The sequence below is a fragment of the Pseudochaenichthys georgianus genome, chromosome 3 (genome assembly GCF_902827115.2).
Source record: "Pseudochaenichthys georgianus chromosome 3, fPseGeo1.2, whole genome shotgun sequence".
Lineage (NCBI taxonomy): Eukaryota > Metazoa > Chordata > Actinopteri > Perciformes > Channichthyidae > Pseudochaenichthys > Pseudochaenichthys georgianus.
Window position 1 is genome coordinate 21,072,080 of NC_047505.1, and position 15,122 is coordinate 21,087,201.

A 15,122-nucleotide genomic window follows, 5' to 3' on the forward strand; every position below is an offset into this window, starting at 1 on the left:
ATAAGAATATTTTTAAATATATAAATAGTTGCCAAACCGAGATTATGTTTCTTCTTTCCCTGAAACCCCTAACAATAAACTGATGGATTGTTTTTTTTCTGGACTTCCTTCTTCACTGTTTTCCTCATTAGCATTTCTTGATTCCCCCCAATTGCACTTTCCACTTCCTCTGCCAACAAGTATTTTCCCCTCTTTCGCTATTCCTCACGCAGCTCTCATTCTGGACTCCCAACGAGAGCAGATGAACAGGAACTAGTTGGAGACTTAGCACTGATTTGAACTGAACAATTTCAAAGCGAAAACAGATGAAAGCATCATGGAAGGAATGGGTTAAGGATGTCTGTCCATTATGCTGAAAGGGAAGAATTAATCATCCAAAGCGACGTCACATTTTGAGAAAAAGGGAAGGTCTGGTAACAGTGAGCTGGGTCTTTATTCTTGGGACATCTTTGGAAACATATTGCTGTGAGTTGGCAGCCAGCATGCTCCCTTTCCCAACAAGGAGATTGCGCACATCAACTTTTCTGGACAACAAACTCTACTACCTACTCCTAAATGTCTGTTTTTGTGCAACAGCTTGGCCACGTGGTGAGTATAAGGGAGTTGTTTTAGTCGTTACTGAAAATAGTATTTGAGAGGCTTTTACATCACATGGCCTCTTCTTTGTGAAAATGTTGCTACCTTTAAATAAAAAAAGCCTGTGGACTTTATTGCTGACTAACTGTGGAACTATTCTTCGACAATGAGTCACTTCTGCTGTTAAGACTTGTCTCAGTTCATGTTACAGACTCTGTGTTCGTCACCAACATTTGAATGACACGTAACTTCTCCTGGTAAAGCTAATTTACAACCCTTAATCTAGCTAGTTAATGAAGACATTGAACACATTAGTGAGGGTTCGATATCTGGGAGGCTTTTGTATTTTATTTAGCACAGAAATCCATAATTATTGATGGGAAGAAATAAACCTGTGATGATGACAATTAGCTATAGCTCCTTGTGAGCTTCAATCCACTTTCCACTGCTCTGTTGTACGTTTATTCAAACCAAATTGGGGGTTTGGGCACATATCTTAAGCAGTGAAAACATGGTGGATCATTGCAGGTCAAAGTTCATAGTATTCCATGGCAGCTCAAGGTTTTGAGATTTGGTTTGCAAATAGTACACGGTTTAGCTTGAGCATAGTGGTGTCATCTGCAACAAAATCACCTGCCATAAAATATTTCACAGTTCAGGAGTTTGTCCTGTCATCATTATTTGTTCAACCTGATCTCACCAGAATGCGTGACTCCACCACGACTTCTTAACACCACAATGCGTGGTGGAGTCACGAACTTTGTTACATTTCCGTGTCGGCACCACGCAAACAACCCCAATGTAAAGTGAATGAGGCTCCTTTGTCGTGGTGCACACACGCATTTCTACAACGTCCCGCAGTGAGCTTTTATTCTATAAAACGTTTTTTTAAATCTACTTTATAGCTTGTAGTAACTCACGGGAGGCTTCTTTTATTTTATTTGTATTCATAATAATTTTTATTTTTCGTCAGAATGTAAAAATTACATTAGTTACGAATTTGTGTTCTCAAAAAACAGTGCATTGTGTGTAATGCAACTGTGATTTTTATTAAATTAGTTAGTTTTTAAGGAAGGCCAGAGCTTCAGCTGTGTCAAATAGATTGTTCCCTTTAGTTAACGTTATTTAAAAGATAATTATCATGTCCCCTGTATTGTATTACGAGCGTCCATTCCCATTGGATAACGGAGAATTGTACACCCGGAAGTAAGTATTCTCCTTACTGTCGATTGATTTTACAGTGATATCTGCACTACTCATCGACTAAAAAACACCAGATTATCCTTGTTAATTACACAACATTGATTGGTTTGAATTGTGTGCAATGCTTTTGTATTTTCCCCCTTCGATTCGGAGAAACAAAGATTTTTTCGGAGTTTTAGGATGGCCGAAGACACTACACTACCCAGAATCCTCAGCTTTCGTTTGGGACTACACCATGTGCTTAGCTTGACAAACCTGTGATCAGTCCTCAACCTCTGTGATTGGATGTTGGAGTGGCAGTGTGCGAAGTTTACACAGAGCGTCAAAAAGGACTTTGAAATGGAATGAAACCCATCGACGGCACACTATTCAAAACAGGAATCAAACGTGTCCTACCCCCCCCCCCCCCCCCTTAGGTCACAGGCTCCTCCAACAGTGCTACGCAATAAAACAGATAGGCCTACACAGAAAAAATAGAGAAATACGGCAATAAGAGTCTACAAGTGATTGGAATATGATATATTAGATACATAATTTCTAAGTAGCAGCCAGATGAATGTTATGGATGTTGTTTCTAAGTTCAGGTGTTTAATAATCGTATAGCCTGTGGGATGAAGCTGTCTCTGTGTCTGGTGGTTTTAGTCCGGATGCTGCGGTACCGCCTGCCAGACGGCAGCAGACAGAACAGTTTGTGGCTGGGGTGATGGGGGTCTTTTATAATCCTGAGGGCTTTCTTTAAGGTTAACCTGGTATTTTTACTCCACTACATTTATTTTAGTTACTATACAGATTTGGATTAATGATGTGAAATATAAACAACCCTTAAATCAGACTTTAGTTACACCTGAGTGAAATTCAGTGAAGGTGATTGTCAAGTGCCAACAATCAGGAGAGATATTTGATAGTTGGTGCTTGAGAAGACTACATATTTATCTGCAGATCCGTTTAAAGCATATTCATTACTCGTTATTCTCTAATAGTTAATTAAAGACTGTATATAATGGCTATTTTGTACATCCCTTTCAAGATTTCAAGATTTTCTAAGGTTTATTGACATATCATATACACAATAGTGTAGTTATGCAATGAATGAAAAACTTGGGTCACAGGTTCCTTAACAGTGCATTACAAGACATCTATCAATATGTGTGTACCTCCACCATTACACTGTCGTATTCTGCACATTTCTTATACTATCTACATACATAAGATCATAATTAATGTGTATAATATCAGTTAAAATAAGTGCTTCAACTTAGTTAACATTGCAGGAAAGTTGATTGTCAAGTTCCAAAACAAACCATGCAATTTAGACTTTGTCAGGCTTAATATTTATCTGTAGATAGATACCCCCAAAGCTTTTTTCCTATTTAAAAGAAGACCTTAACCTGAAGTATTATTTAATGTTTAAATAATGCCTTATTAGTTAGCACATCCTCCTATCAGGCACTACACTGTTTTATTCTAGATATCATTTGAGTATATTCTTGATATTTTCTATTCTATATTTATATCATTGACCTTCTACTTTCCCAATATTTTGTATGTACTCTTAATATTTAAATGTTTTCATAAAATATAACACATTCAAAAGTGCTTTACAAAAATGAAAGACATTAAGAAAAAGGCATTTTAAACAGTCATTAAAAAGCAACATAATCTACCTGCATTGCAATTACTCTAAACGTGTAATAACGTGCTTTAACCAGTAGGTGGTTTGGGTTAAAAAGCTGTAAAGTTTACAGTGTTAACAAAATAAAATATACTGCTGTTTCTGGTTTAGTTTACGACGAATATTATTTTGTTATTGTTTTGATATTTGTAACACAAAAGTGATGGAAAAACCCCAGAGCAACAACAAAAAGATGGTCTTAACATGACCCAGTGGTCTAGAAGTTAATACAAAACAATAATATCAAAACAAAATATGACTTCTAACTTTATTGTGAAATTAAAACAGAACGGTAAAAGAATAGTTTCCGGTCTATTCTGAGCCCGATCTCTGTAGATAAATAAAGAACTACGACGGATGTGTAATATTTAATGCAGCCAAACCATTTATTACAGTGCATTCATGTGATGACTTTCAAAGAGTAAAGCAAGCACTGCTGAATAAAGTATGATTTTCTCTTTTACGAAACCTTTTTTTTATATGGAATGCAGTTGGAGGTCAACCAATCAAAGAGCTTGAGGACTGATCATGGGGTTTGTCAAGCTAAGCACATGGTGTAGTCCCAAACGATAGCTGAGGATTCTGGGTAGTGTAGTGTCTTCTGCCATCCAAAATCTCAGAAAAAATCTTTGTTTCTCCGAATTGAAGGGGGAAAATACAAAAGCATTGTGCACAATTCAAACCAATCAATGTTGTGTAATTAACAAGGATAATGTGGTGTTTTTTAGTCGATGAGTAGTTCAGATATCACTGTAAAATGAGTACAATTCTCCGTTATCCAATGGGAATGGACGCTCGTAATACAATACAGGGGAAATGATCATTATCTTTTAAATAACGTTAACTGAAGGGAACAATCTATTTGACACAGCTGAAGCTCTGGCCTTCCTTAAAAACTAACTAATTTAATAAAAATCACAGTTGTATTACACACAATGCACTGTTTTTTGAGAACACAAATTCGTAACTAAATTCAAATTATTATGAATACAAATAAAGTAAAAGAAGCCTCCCGTGAGTTACTACAAGCTATAAAGTAGATTTAAAAAAACGTTTTATAGAATAAAAGCTCACTGCGGGACGTTGTAGAAATGCGTGTGTGCACCACGACAAAGGAGCCTTATTCACTTTACATTGGGGTTGTTTGCGTGGTGCCGACACGTAAATGTAACAAAGTTCGTGACTCCACCAGGCATTGTGGTGTTAAGGAGTCGTGGTGGAGTCACGCATTCTGGTGAGATCAGATTGTATTTGTTATAGACAGTGTTGTGCTAGTTACTGAAAACCAGTAACTAGTTACCATTACTAGTTACTTCATTTCAAAAGTAACTCAGTTACTTTACTGATTACTTACACCAAAAAGTAATGCGTTACTGTAAAAAGTAACTTTTTAGTTACTTAAAAAAGGGCTCCCATTAATGCCCTTATAGCCTTCATTTCAGTACTGTTATTGCATTGCAGAATAATACAATCTGTTGATCAACTTGACATGCATTATACGCATACTGGATTGCATCGATATTAGCTGGCTTTCCCTTTTTGTATATTCTTTCTCCAGGTAGTTGGAAAAAGTTTTCCGTCCCATATGCCGTGTGCCGCCCGGACATGCTATCATGCTAACTAGCTCCCTGAAAGCGGGTGACTCCACTGTAGCAATAGCCTGCATGTGTTCTACAACATACCGTGCAATGGCTTTATCGACTTTTCCCTGGCTAGCAGTCCCTCGGTTAAAATCCAGCCGCTGTTGCTTAGGTGGAGGTGGAGTGGCGTTGGATGAGTCTGGGTCTGTGCCGGTCTTAGTTACTAGCTCCGTCCCAGCATGTTGTTTTTGCAGATGTTTTAAAGAGATTTGAATTACTGGTTTGGGCAGTATAGGCTCTTTGACCAGCCAGGACACAACTTACATTTAACAGAAACTTTCTTTTCTTTGTGCTCGACAAAAGTGAAATAGTGAGAATATCTCCAGGTGGAGAAACTAGACTTGAGCTCCGCCGCCGCCATGACAGTCTTGTTAGTAAACAACACAAACACGCCCACAGCCCGTCTCCGCATGTGACACAGGAAGTATCTAAGTACATTTACTCAAGTACTGTACTTAAGTACAGTTCTCATCTCTGTTCACCTGGCTGTTGACTATATAATAAAACTAATGCAGTAACGGAGTATCGCACCATGTAGTAACGGTAAGTGAGTTACTGAATTTAAAAAGTAATGCATTAGAGTACTAGTTACTGCCAAAAATAACGGCGTTACAGTAACGGTTAGTCCCAACACTGGTTATAGATGTGTTTGACCAGAATTTTGTATCTCCATCATCATTTAAGTTATGCTAAAAAGGCACGTTTGAACCTCAACACTGTTTCCTGCGTGTCTATAACCACACCAGAAGAAAGCCCTTTTTAAACATATATAAATGTTTGTTATCTGCTGTAGTCTTCCTCATCCACCTTCTAAGAACTGTGAATCATGAGTATCAGAAGTCAGAGGTGTCATTAGGTGCATTTGAGGTTTATTGCTTCCTTTCTCTGCTTTGGTTCGACATTTCTTACAGGGGACAACTGCCCAAGCTTTCAGTGGAACGCCATGTGTCGTCCGTGTTGTGAGTACCAGCTGATCCAGTGTCGCTGTCCCTCAAAAGGGTCGAGGGTTGGCTACACTGTCCCCTGCTGCCGCAATGCTCTGGATGAGTGTGACCCCTGTATCTATCACCCAGGTACACTCTCATCAACCCATACTGTTATTATATTATTTGTTATAATCTATTACATTCAATACTTAAAGGTGGGGTAGGTAAGTTTCAGAAACCGGCTCGAGTGCACTCAAATTTGAAAGTACACAGCCGAAAAGAATCCGCCCCTTCCTTCAGACTTCCTTACAGAGCACCTCCTCCAACACACATGAACGCGCACATGACTTAGGTTGGCTATATAGTTTATGGGGGTTATTCCCTATCTTTATTCAAGAGCGTGGTATTTAAATTTGAGAGCATACTTTATGTATTTATTTCCCTCAAACTCTGTCCTCGCACTCAAATAGTGCCTGCTTGCACTTAGATTTGCTCTGCTTGTGCTCAAACTGTACGCTTGCACTCAGATATATTGCTGCTCAGAATTATTCTTTGCGTGCTCGAAACTTTTTCTGCTCTCAGAATTATACTGTGCGCGCTCGAAACTTTTGTGCAACAATCCTGTCAAAATCCCTCAACCAATAGGAGGCCAGGTGTCCTTGCGGGTGCGTTCGCTTTACTTATTACAGCGTCCCGTCGGGGCGGTTACTCTTTGGTTTATAAACTCCAGCCCTCCACGGCTTTATAACATGTAGCCTACTTCACTTGTTTGATTTACAACTTTTGGTTTGGGGGGGGGGGGGGGGGGGAAGCACAGTTAGTATATATATATATATATATATATATATATATATACCAGCACCCTACATAATAGCTACGTTCAGTGGCGTACTGGGACTAAAAATCAGCCCGAGAATCTCGACCGGCCCTCGTTATCGCTAGTAAATTGTCAACGGGAGGAGGGGGCAGCGCCATATATAGAGCTCTGGGAGGGGGGATTGCTAGTGAATTTTCCGACCGGCCCACTTCTTCCTCCAGACTGTTGTTCTGCTCCAGCACTGTTGTGCTACGGCTTGGTTCGGCCCGACGCGAAGCGGAGTGTCGATAGATATTCGTATATCACAGCCTGAAGTGAGCTATTGCATTTATAAAACGGTTACCACGTGTGGCTGGCAATGTGAAAGAAAAATACACACTTGTAGTGCCGAGAGATATGGAGTCAGAGGCGGTGCAAGGAAGGTGCAAGAATAGTTATTTATTCACATGCTGCAAAGGACATGTTGTCGGGTCGCAGCCCGGGTCGACAAGAGACAGAGCCAAGAGGGCACACCTATTTATAGGTAACCCATAACATGTCCGTGTGGGAACAATAACCGCAACTGTAGTTCCAGCGTTGAATTATGACCCAGTGGTTAAATAGGTGGTCACCACACAAGCCCCCCCAGAATTCAAACATGGCAACAAAAAAATATATCCCCACGTCCGTGGAGGAAGCACCACAAGGGCCGAGGAGGGTGGGGCCGCAGGAGAGGGCAGGGGCCCTAACGAGGGCGAGGGCACCCACACCGAGGGCGGGCCGTCGTAAGGGGGCCGCACTAGGTGTTGCGAAGAACCCAGCAGGAAAGAGGGCAACCCGGCCGCAGGCAGACGCACAACGGCGGCGGGCATGAAGTCCTCGGCAGGCGTCGAGGTATCCCCGGAAGAGAGGGCAACCCGGCCGCAGGCAGACGCACAACGGCGGCGGGCATGAAGTCCTCGGCAGGCGTCGAGGTATCCCCGGAAGAGAGGGCCACCCGGCCGCAGGCAGACGCACAACGGCGGCGGGCATGAAGTCCTCGGCAGGCGTCGAGGTATCCCCGGAAGAGAGGGCAACCCGGCCGCAGGCAGACGCACAACGGCGGCGGGCATGAAGTCCTCGGCAGGCGTCGAGGTATCCCCGGAAGAGAGGAGCAGTCCCCCCGGGAGGAAGGAGCACAACCCGGCCGCAGGCAGACGTGCCGCGGCGGCGGGCATGAAGTCCTCAGCAGGTGCTGAGGCATCACCGGGAAGCAGGAGAGGCCAGACAGGTCCCGGAGCGCGCCACCCATGGGCCGATGGAGCATGGGCGACGTCCGGAACTGTCGAGGCGAGAGGGGGTCCAGGAGTGCACCACCCAGGCGTCGATGATACCGTGAGTGGCGTCTGGAACCGCCGTCGAGGTGGTGAAAAAAATGAGTGTCCACATGAGGTCAACCGGCTGGTCGAACCTCCTCTCCGGCACCGGAAAAAAATTGTTAACAGTCAGATGTCAACACGTCGTTAGTTGCTAGCCGTTAGCTGCCGCTGTTAGCCGTTGTTAGCTGTCGTTGTTAGCCGTTAGCTGCCACTGCTAGTTGTCGTTAGCTGTTAGCCGTTGTTAGCTGTCGTCGGTAGCTGCTAGCCGTTATTAGCCCCTCGTGGTTAGCCGCTAGTCGTCGTCAGCTAGCGCAGCCAGGACGTGCAGCCGCAAGCCCCGAAGAAACAAGCCCACGAGGTAGCAATCGAGTTGCTGGTCGACCCAGCAGGTCGTGCATCGACCCCCTGTTGGATGGAAGGCTGATGCGGGAACGGCGAGCAACGTCCCCAGCTCTTCTGCGGGGCGCGCACCGAGCCTCAGTCCGCGTGACGGTGGCAGCCACGGACGATTCCAAAAATCCCCGGCATTTCGAGAAAGAAACATGAGTTCCTTTTGCCGTGTTCGGGTCTGTCCCGGAAACTTCTCGAGACTTGTCAGGGTCACCAGTGTAGTGCCGAGAGATATGGAGTCAGAGGCGGTGCAAGGAAGGTGCAAGAATAGTTATTTATTCACATGCTGCAAAGGACATGTTGTCGGGTCGCAGCCCGGGTCGACAAGAGACAGAGCCAAGAGGGCACACCTATTTATAGGTAACCCATAACATGTCCGTGTGGGAACAATAACCGCAACTGTAGTTCCAGGTTTGAATTATGACCCAGTGGTTAAATAGGTGGTCACCACACACTCCAATTTAAATAGTTTTTATTATTAAATAATGATGTTCAAAATAAAATAGTCCCTCCGTTGCCTTCTGCACAAAACATAGTGCGAGGTGGTTGCTATGCAACAACAATAACAGCTAGAGAACATAATAGACAGACAGCATTGTCGTCGTTTAGGTGCTTTTTTTTCTGGAGATAGGCACTTCTCAATCCACTCCTCCATAGTAAGGCCACCCCGGAGGTCGAAGTTAACCTTAAATGTTTCCATTTTAAGCTTTGTTAGTTAGTTAGTTTCGTGACGGACGTAATGTAACAGTTGTAATCATATCATACCACGGTTCTCAGACGCGGAGGGATACTGACTTGTGAAAAGTAACTACAATTATACCCGGGATATACGCTCATTATATCACGACTAAGAAACATCAGATTGCTTGATTTGAATTGTCCGTTTTATAAACATGTACTAACTGTGCTTACACCCCCCCCCCCCAAAAAAAAGTTGTACAGCGAAGTGAAGTAGGCTACATGTTATAAAGCCGTGGAGGGCTGGAGTTTATAAACCAAAGGGTAACCGCCCTGACGGGACGCTGTAATAAGTAAAGCGAACGCACCCGCAAGGACACCTGGCCTCCTATTGGTTGAGGGATTTTGACAGGATTGTTGCACAAAAGTTTCGAGCGCGCACAGAATAATTCTGAGAGCAGAAAAAGTTTCGAGCGCGCACAGAATAATTCTGAGCAGCAATATATCTGAGTGCAAGCTTACAGTTTGAGCACAAGCAGAGCAAATCTAAGTGCAAGCAGGCACTATTTGAGTGCGAGGACAGAGTTTGAGGGAAATAAATACATAAAGTATGCTCTCAAATTTAAATACCACGCTCTTGAATAAAGATAGGGAATAACCCCCATAATAGTTCAGGGGAATTGTAAACCATACAAAACAGATAATTACCTGTCCAAGAGAAAAAGAGCGACCACGGCGTCAGATTTCAACTCGGTGTGTATGGGGGTTATTCCCTATCTTTATTCAAGCGCGTGGTATTTAAATTTGAGAGCATACTTTATTGATTTCCTTCACTCAAACCCTGTCATCGCACCAAAGACAAACCAAAGAGTAACCGCCCTTACGGGACGCTGTAACAAGTAAAGCGAACGCACCCGCAAGGACACCTGGCCTCCTATTGGTTGAGGGATTTTGACAGGATTGTTGGACAAAAGTTTCGAGCGCGCACAGAATAAATCTGAGAGCAGAACAAATCTGTAAGCAGCAATATATCTGAGTGCAAGCGTACAGTTTGAGCAGAAGCAGAGCAAATCTAAGTGCAAGCAGGCACTATTTGAGTGCGAGGACAGAGTTTGAGGGAAATAAATACATAAAGTATGCTCTCAAATTTAAATACCACGCTCTTGAATAAAGATAGGGAATAACCCCCATGTGTTCCATCAGTAGTCGCTACCGTTGAAAAGCAACTCCGATATTGACTCTGGTTTGAATTCTCCTAGTTTCCACTTTGTTTTTGTTCCTAATTTGCTCCGTTACATTATTTCTTTTGCCACCAGTAGACGATGTTGAACCTAACTCTGCCATGGTGAAAGTGGCCGCCTGTTGCTGGCGACGAGTCATTGAAGTACTGCTGCAATCATCATCATCTTTATTTAAAGAGACTCTTGGTCCATTATTACAAAACATACAACACTCAAATGCAAACTAAAAAAAGGCAATTATACCAATGTTTCCACAGAGGTGACTGGTATCGTACAGCACTGAAACACGGATTTGAAAGCAGCATAATGACAGAGTTATGAGAAACATTCAATCGACAGATGAATTTGTACATCAGATTTCTCAAAAGAGCATGGAACGTGTTGACTCGTGCATTACAGAACATTTCACTTGCACTGCACCACCTTGGTTTTCTAAGCAGTATACGCAAACAGTCATTATATGCAACCTGGAGCTTCCGGAGGCTCGCCTTCTTATACTTGACCCACAAGGGGGCAGTATAGAGAGGAGTGCAATATAGCTCTAAAGAGGTTCACCTTAACCTTATCTGAACACCAAGAGAATTTTCTAGCCAACATGTTGGCTTGTATATATAAGACACGCCGCAGTCTATACATGTCATCATCATCATCATCATCATCATCATCATCATCATCATCATCATCATCATCATCATCATCATCATCATCATCATCATCATCAATTTCATCTGTGATGATGTGTCCCATATACTTAGTGTTACAGCAAACAGACAGCACCTGTCCTGATTGGTAGAATGTTGGAAAACAAAGGTTCTTATCCCCTGTTGCTCTGCAGATCATTACAGCGCTCTTCTTAGCATTGTATTTAACATCAAATTTGACTCCGTAATCAGAACACACATTTAGCAACTGTTGAAAACCAGCACTGCTAGGAGAAACAATTGCCAGATCATCGGCATACATAAGATGGTTTACAATCACATTACCAATCACACACCCTGTTTTACAGACACTTAAATCATCTGATAGATCATTCATATAGATATTAAAAAGGCATGGTGAGAGGAGCCCCCCCTGGCGGACTCCATTACCTACACCAAATGGCGCAGAGACTGCATTCCCCCATTTGATCCGCATGCTCTGGTTGGCATACCAATAAGCCAGGATCCTGATTATACTGTTAGGCACACCTCTTTGTCTCAATTTTAAAAACAGTTTATGATGGTTAACTCGGTCAAAAGCCTTAGAGGCATCAATGAAACCAATCAGAACAGTGGAATTCTGTCTTCTATATGTTTCTACCATGTCCTTCAAAGCATAGATGCATAGCTCAGTACCATGCTTAGCCTTGAAGCCAAACTGGTTATCTGAGGTACATAAATAAGAACATAGTCTATCTAACAACATTCATTCCAGGCAGGACTTTGGATAACACACTGGCTAGAGCAATTGGTCTATAGTTATCCAAGCTCCCTACCTTGCCCGCTCTGTCCTTAATGACAGGGACCAAAGTAACAGTCAACATGGAGTCTGGCAACACACCATGAGGCCGGTAAAACAAATGGCAAGAAGAACTGCAACCTTCGGGCTTGCCAGTTTAAGCTGCTCTGCAGTTATTCGGTCAGAGGCGGCTTTGTTATCAGCTAGCTGTGCAATTGCTCGATAAACCTCTTTAGCTGTGATTCCCACTGTGTCACTTTTCACAACACTACCAACTTTGTAGGGGTCACTTTTAACACAATTAAGTATAGTAGAGTAATGTTGCCTCCACAACTCAGCTATGTTATGGGCTCCAGATCCTCCCTCTATGGTACATGGTAACGACGTACTGGCCCTGTTCAGAGCTCTCACCTCCTTCCAGAAGCCAGTCACATCATTATGAAGGAGCTTTTCAGCCATAGAGTCCGCTCTCAATGCTTCTGTATGTTTGTTGACATAACGAACTGCATATTTATATATAGCATTTGTAAGCTTTTTGAGATCCAGGACAGGCCCCTCTCTGGGCCTTCCTGCCTGGACCCAGGCCCCAAAAGCATTCTTGGCTTCAGCATATTGATCAGCCACATGTTTATTCCACCCTGGCTTGACGTTGTGTCTTTTCCCAGAGTAGGTACAGCACGGTCTACTGGCCTCCCATACAGCTCCCACAATACAATCATACATGTTACAGAGGTCTTCACGGTGAGAGCTTTCATTACAACCCACATCAACACACAGAGTTGCCACTTTGGGTAGATATACATCACTCAATAGGACATCAGTTCTCCCATAGTACTATCCTCATTTGTGAGCTTGGACCAGTCCACTTTAGTGGTACAGGCATTTTTAACCTCCTGAGACATCTCAGGGAGACTATCATCATCTAGTGACATTACAAAAGGAATGTGATCTGACATTGATGCCTCATACACAATCTCAATTGATCTTACAATGTTATGGGCATTAGCAGTGCTTATGCAATGGTCAAGCCATGAAGTTGTATGCCAGGCCTCGCTTATATATGAATAGCTATCTGTAGGCAGAAGTATTTGGCTTGATAATATAAGATTGTTATCATCACAAAACTGTAGCATATGCTTAGCAAACAAGGACCTTTTGTCTGATATGTCAGCATTCATATCACCCACTACATAAACACTGGAGGAATGATTATCAACAATAAAAGAATGTATAAAAGCAAGTCTGTTCAGGTATTCATCTTCATTATGCTGTGACTCATATGGTGTATATACATTGAGAATGCTAAACTCCTTGTTATTCATTTTGATCTGTACAGCAATACACCAGTCAACTTCAAGCCTGATGACATTAATGACAGTGTCCAGCTTTTTGTGCCACAGGATAGCCACGCCCCCTGCTATCCTTCCTCTCACTATTCCCAGAGATAGGTCCGTAGTGGACTCACCAGCCCCGTGAAAATTGTCATTAAGAGAGTTCAACTTTCCCAAGTCCTGCTTTGGTAAGAAAGTTTCTTGCCAGTATAAAATGTCACATTTTTGTAGCAAGTTGTCCACCACTACACGTCGGATCCTATCAGCAGCGCTGTTGCCCAGGCGCAGCCCGCGACAGTTAAATGATCCAACCCGCATAACGTTTAGCTAAGCAGCTCAGCCGTAGCCCCAGTCAGTACCCTCGCACCAGCAAATGGTCTAGCTCTGCTAGCCCCTATCACCTCCGCTTTACGTGGTTCATAGTATCGCCTCACAACTGAGCCTTCAGGCCAGAGTTCTGGGTTAAACATCTCCACAACTTCATTGCACTCAGCACACACTTTAAACGAGCTATATCTGCTGCTCGCAGTGTCAATACGGTGACAGTTAACATCACGGCCGAGTTGTTCAGTTAGATATTCAGACAGTGTCTCAGCGTCAAGGTCTGGCGAGAATTTGGTAGCAAAAACACTCACCAACTTCGTACGGATCACTTTTATATTCCCTTGTGCAGCAGTGCCAACAATAGGCTTAGGCATCCTCCGTTCAGGTTTCCCAACAAGCTGTTTAGATAAGGCAGGCTGGCCCTCAGCCCTATTCCTCCGACCTCAGCCCTGTTTCACAACTTGACTACCTACCTGCGAATTTACCGCAGTTCCTCCAGGGCTCACACAGGCACTCACGGTCCCTGACGCAGCAACCGGGTCAACACAGTTGGGATGTACATCAGTAGAAGAGCCGGGGGGGCTCGCATCCTTCACCGACACCGCACCATCCTGGCCATCACCAGAGTTGGGTGTAACGCGTTACAAAGTAATATGTAATATATTACTTTTTTTTAGTAACGACCCCATCTCTGGCCATCACCCTGAGCGCTCCCACAGGTAGTTTCCGCGTCACTTGGTACAGCCAGTCCTCCACCATGACTCGGCTCCAACTGGCGTTCTACGGCAGCAACTCTGCTGTCCATGGTCGCAGCCACAGCACGCAGGTTCTCACCGATATCTGCCTGAACTTCCACTACGTGTCTTAATGCGCAAACCTCGCTGTGCAGTCGCTCCATCTTGCTCAGCAGGTTGGACACATCCAGGTTGTTAAACGTAACAGGCGGCAGCTCATCCAGGTAGTGGGAGACAAAACGGGGGATATTTTCACCGCATTCATTTAGCACTTTTAGACAGCTTTTGATATTGTTTGTATCCTTCTGGTTGCCTTTAAAGGCCACACACCGCTGATTGGTTTCAGGACAGAGTTCAAACAACGTCTTTTTAGAAGTCTCGATCCATTCGGATTCAAAGGTGTTAGAGGCTACAAGGACTATCTCGTCCTGGGTCATAGTTTTAATTTTAACCGCCAGGAAGTTGAGTAACTCATCCTCTACAATAACTAGGCCGTCAACAGTCTTGTATATTGTAGGTTTTAATCGAGGCCGGTGGTTTGAATCAGGAGCTACCGAGTCACGACACACACCATCAGCCATCTTGGCTTGACTGTTGGGCAATGCACGCCCAATGAGGGGCACGAGATACATTTGTGCGTGCACGAGATGGAAGGCTGACAGACAGGGCGGCTAAACGGATTGGTTGTACTTTTTATAGTATTACGGCTTCCACAGATTACATTTTTTGTATGGATTTTTTGTCAAAGCACTTAAGATATTCATTGCTATCGGGATGTTAAGAACATTCCATGGAATATAACAAAAAGTGTAT

General features: G+C 43.4%; 1 protein-coding gene across 1 annotated transcript in view; it reads left to right on the forward strand.

Moving 5' to 3' along the window:
- The first annotated feature begins 346 nt into the window (after window positions 1–346).
- pamr1a (peptidase domain containing associated with muscle regeneration 1a) overlaps window positions 347–15,122 on the forward strand; it is a 34,671-nt gene continuing 19,895 nt past the window's right edge. Inside the window, exons 1-2 of the mRNA XM_034103609.1 lie at window positions 347–588; window positions 6,003–6,164. Coding sequence (XP_033959500.1) covers window positions 483–588; window positions 6,003–6,164 — 268 coding nt within the window. The 5' untranslated portion in view covers window positions 347–482. The remainder of the gene's footprint in view (window positions 589–6,002; window positions 6,165–15,122) is intronic.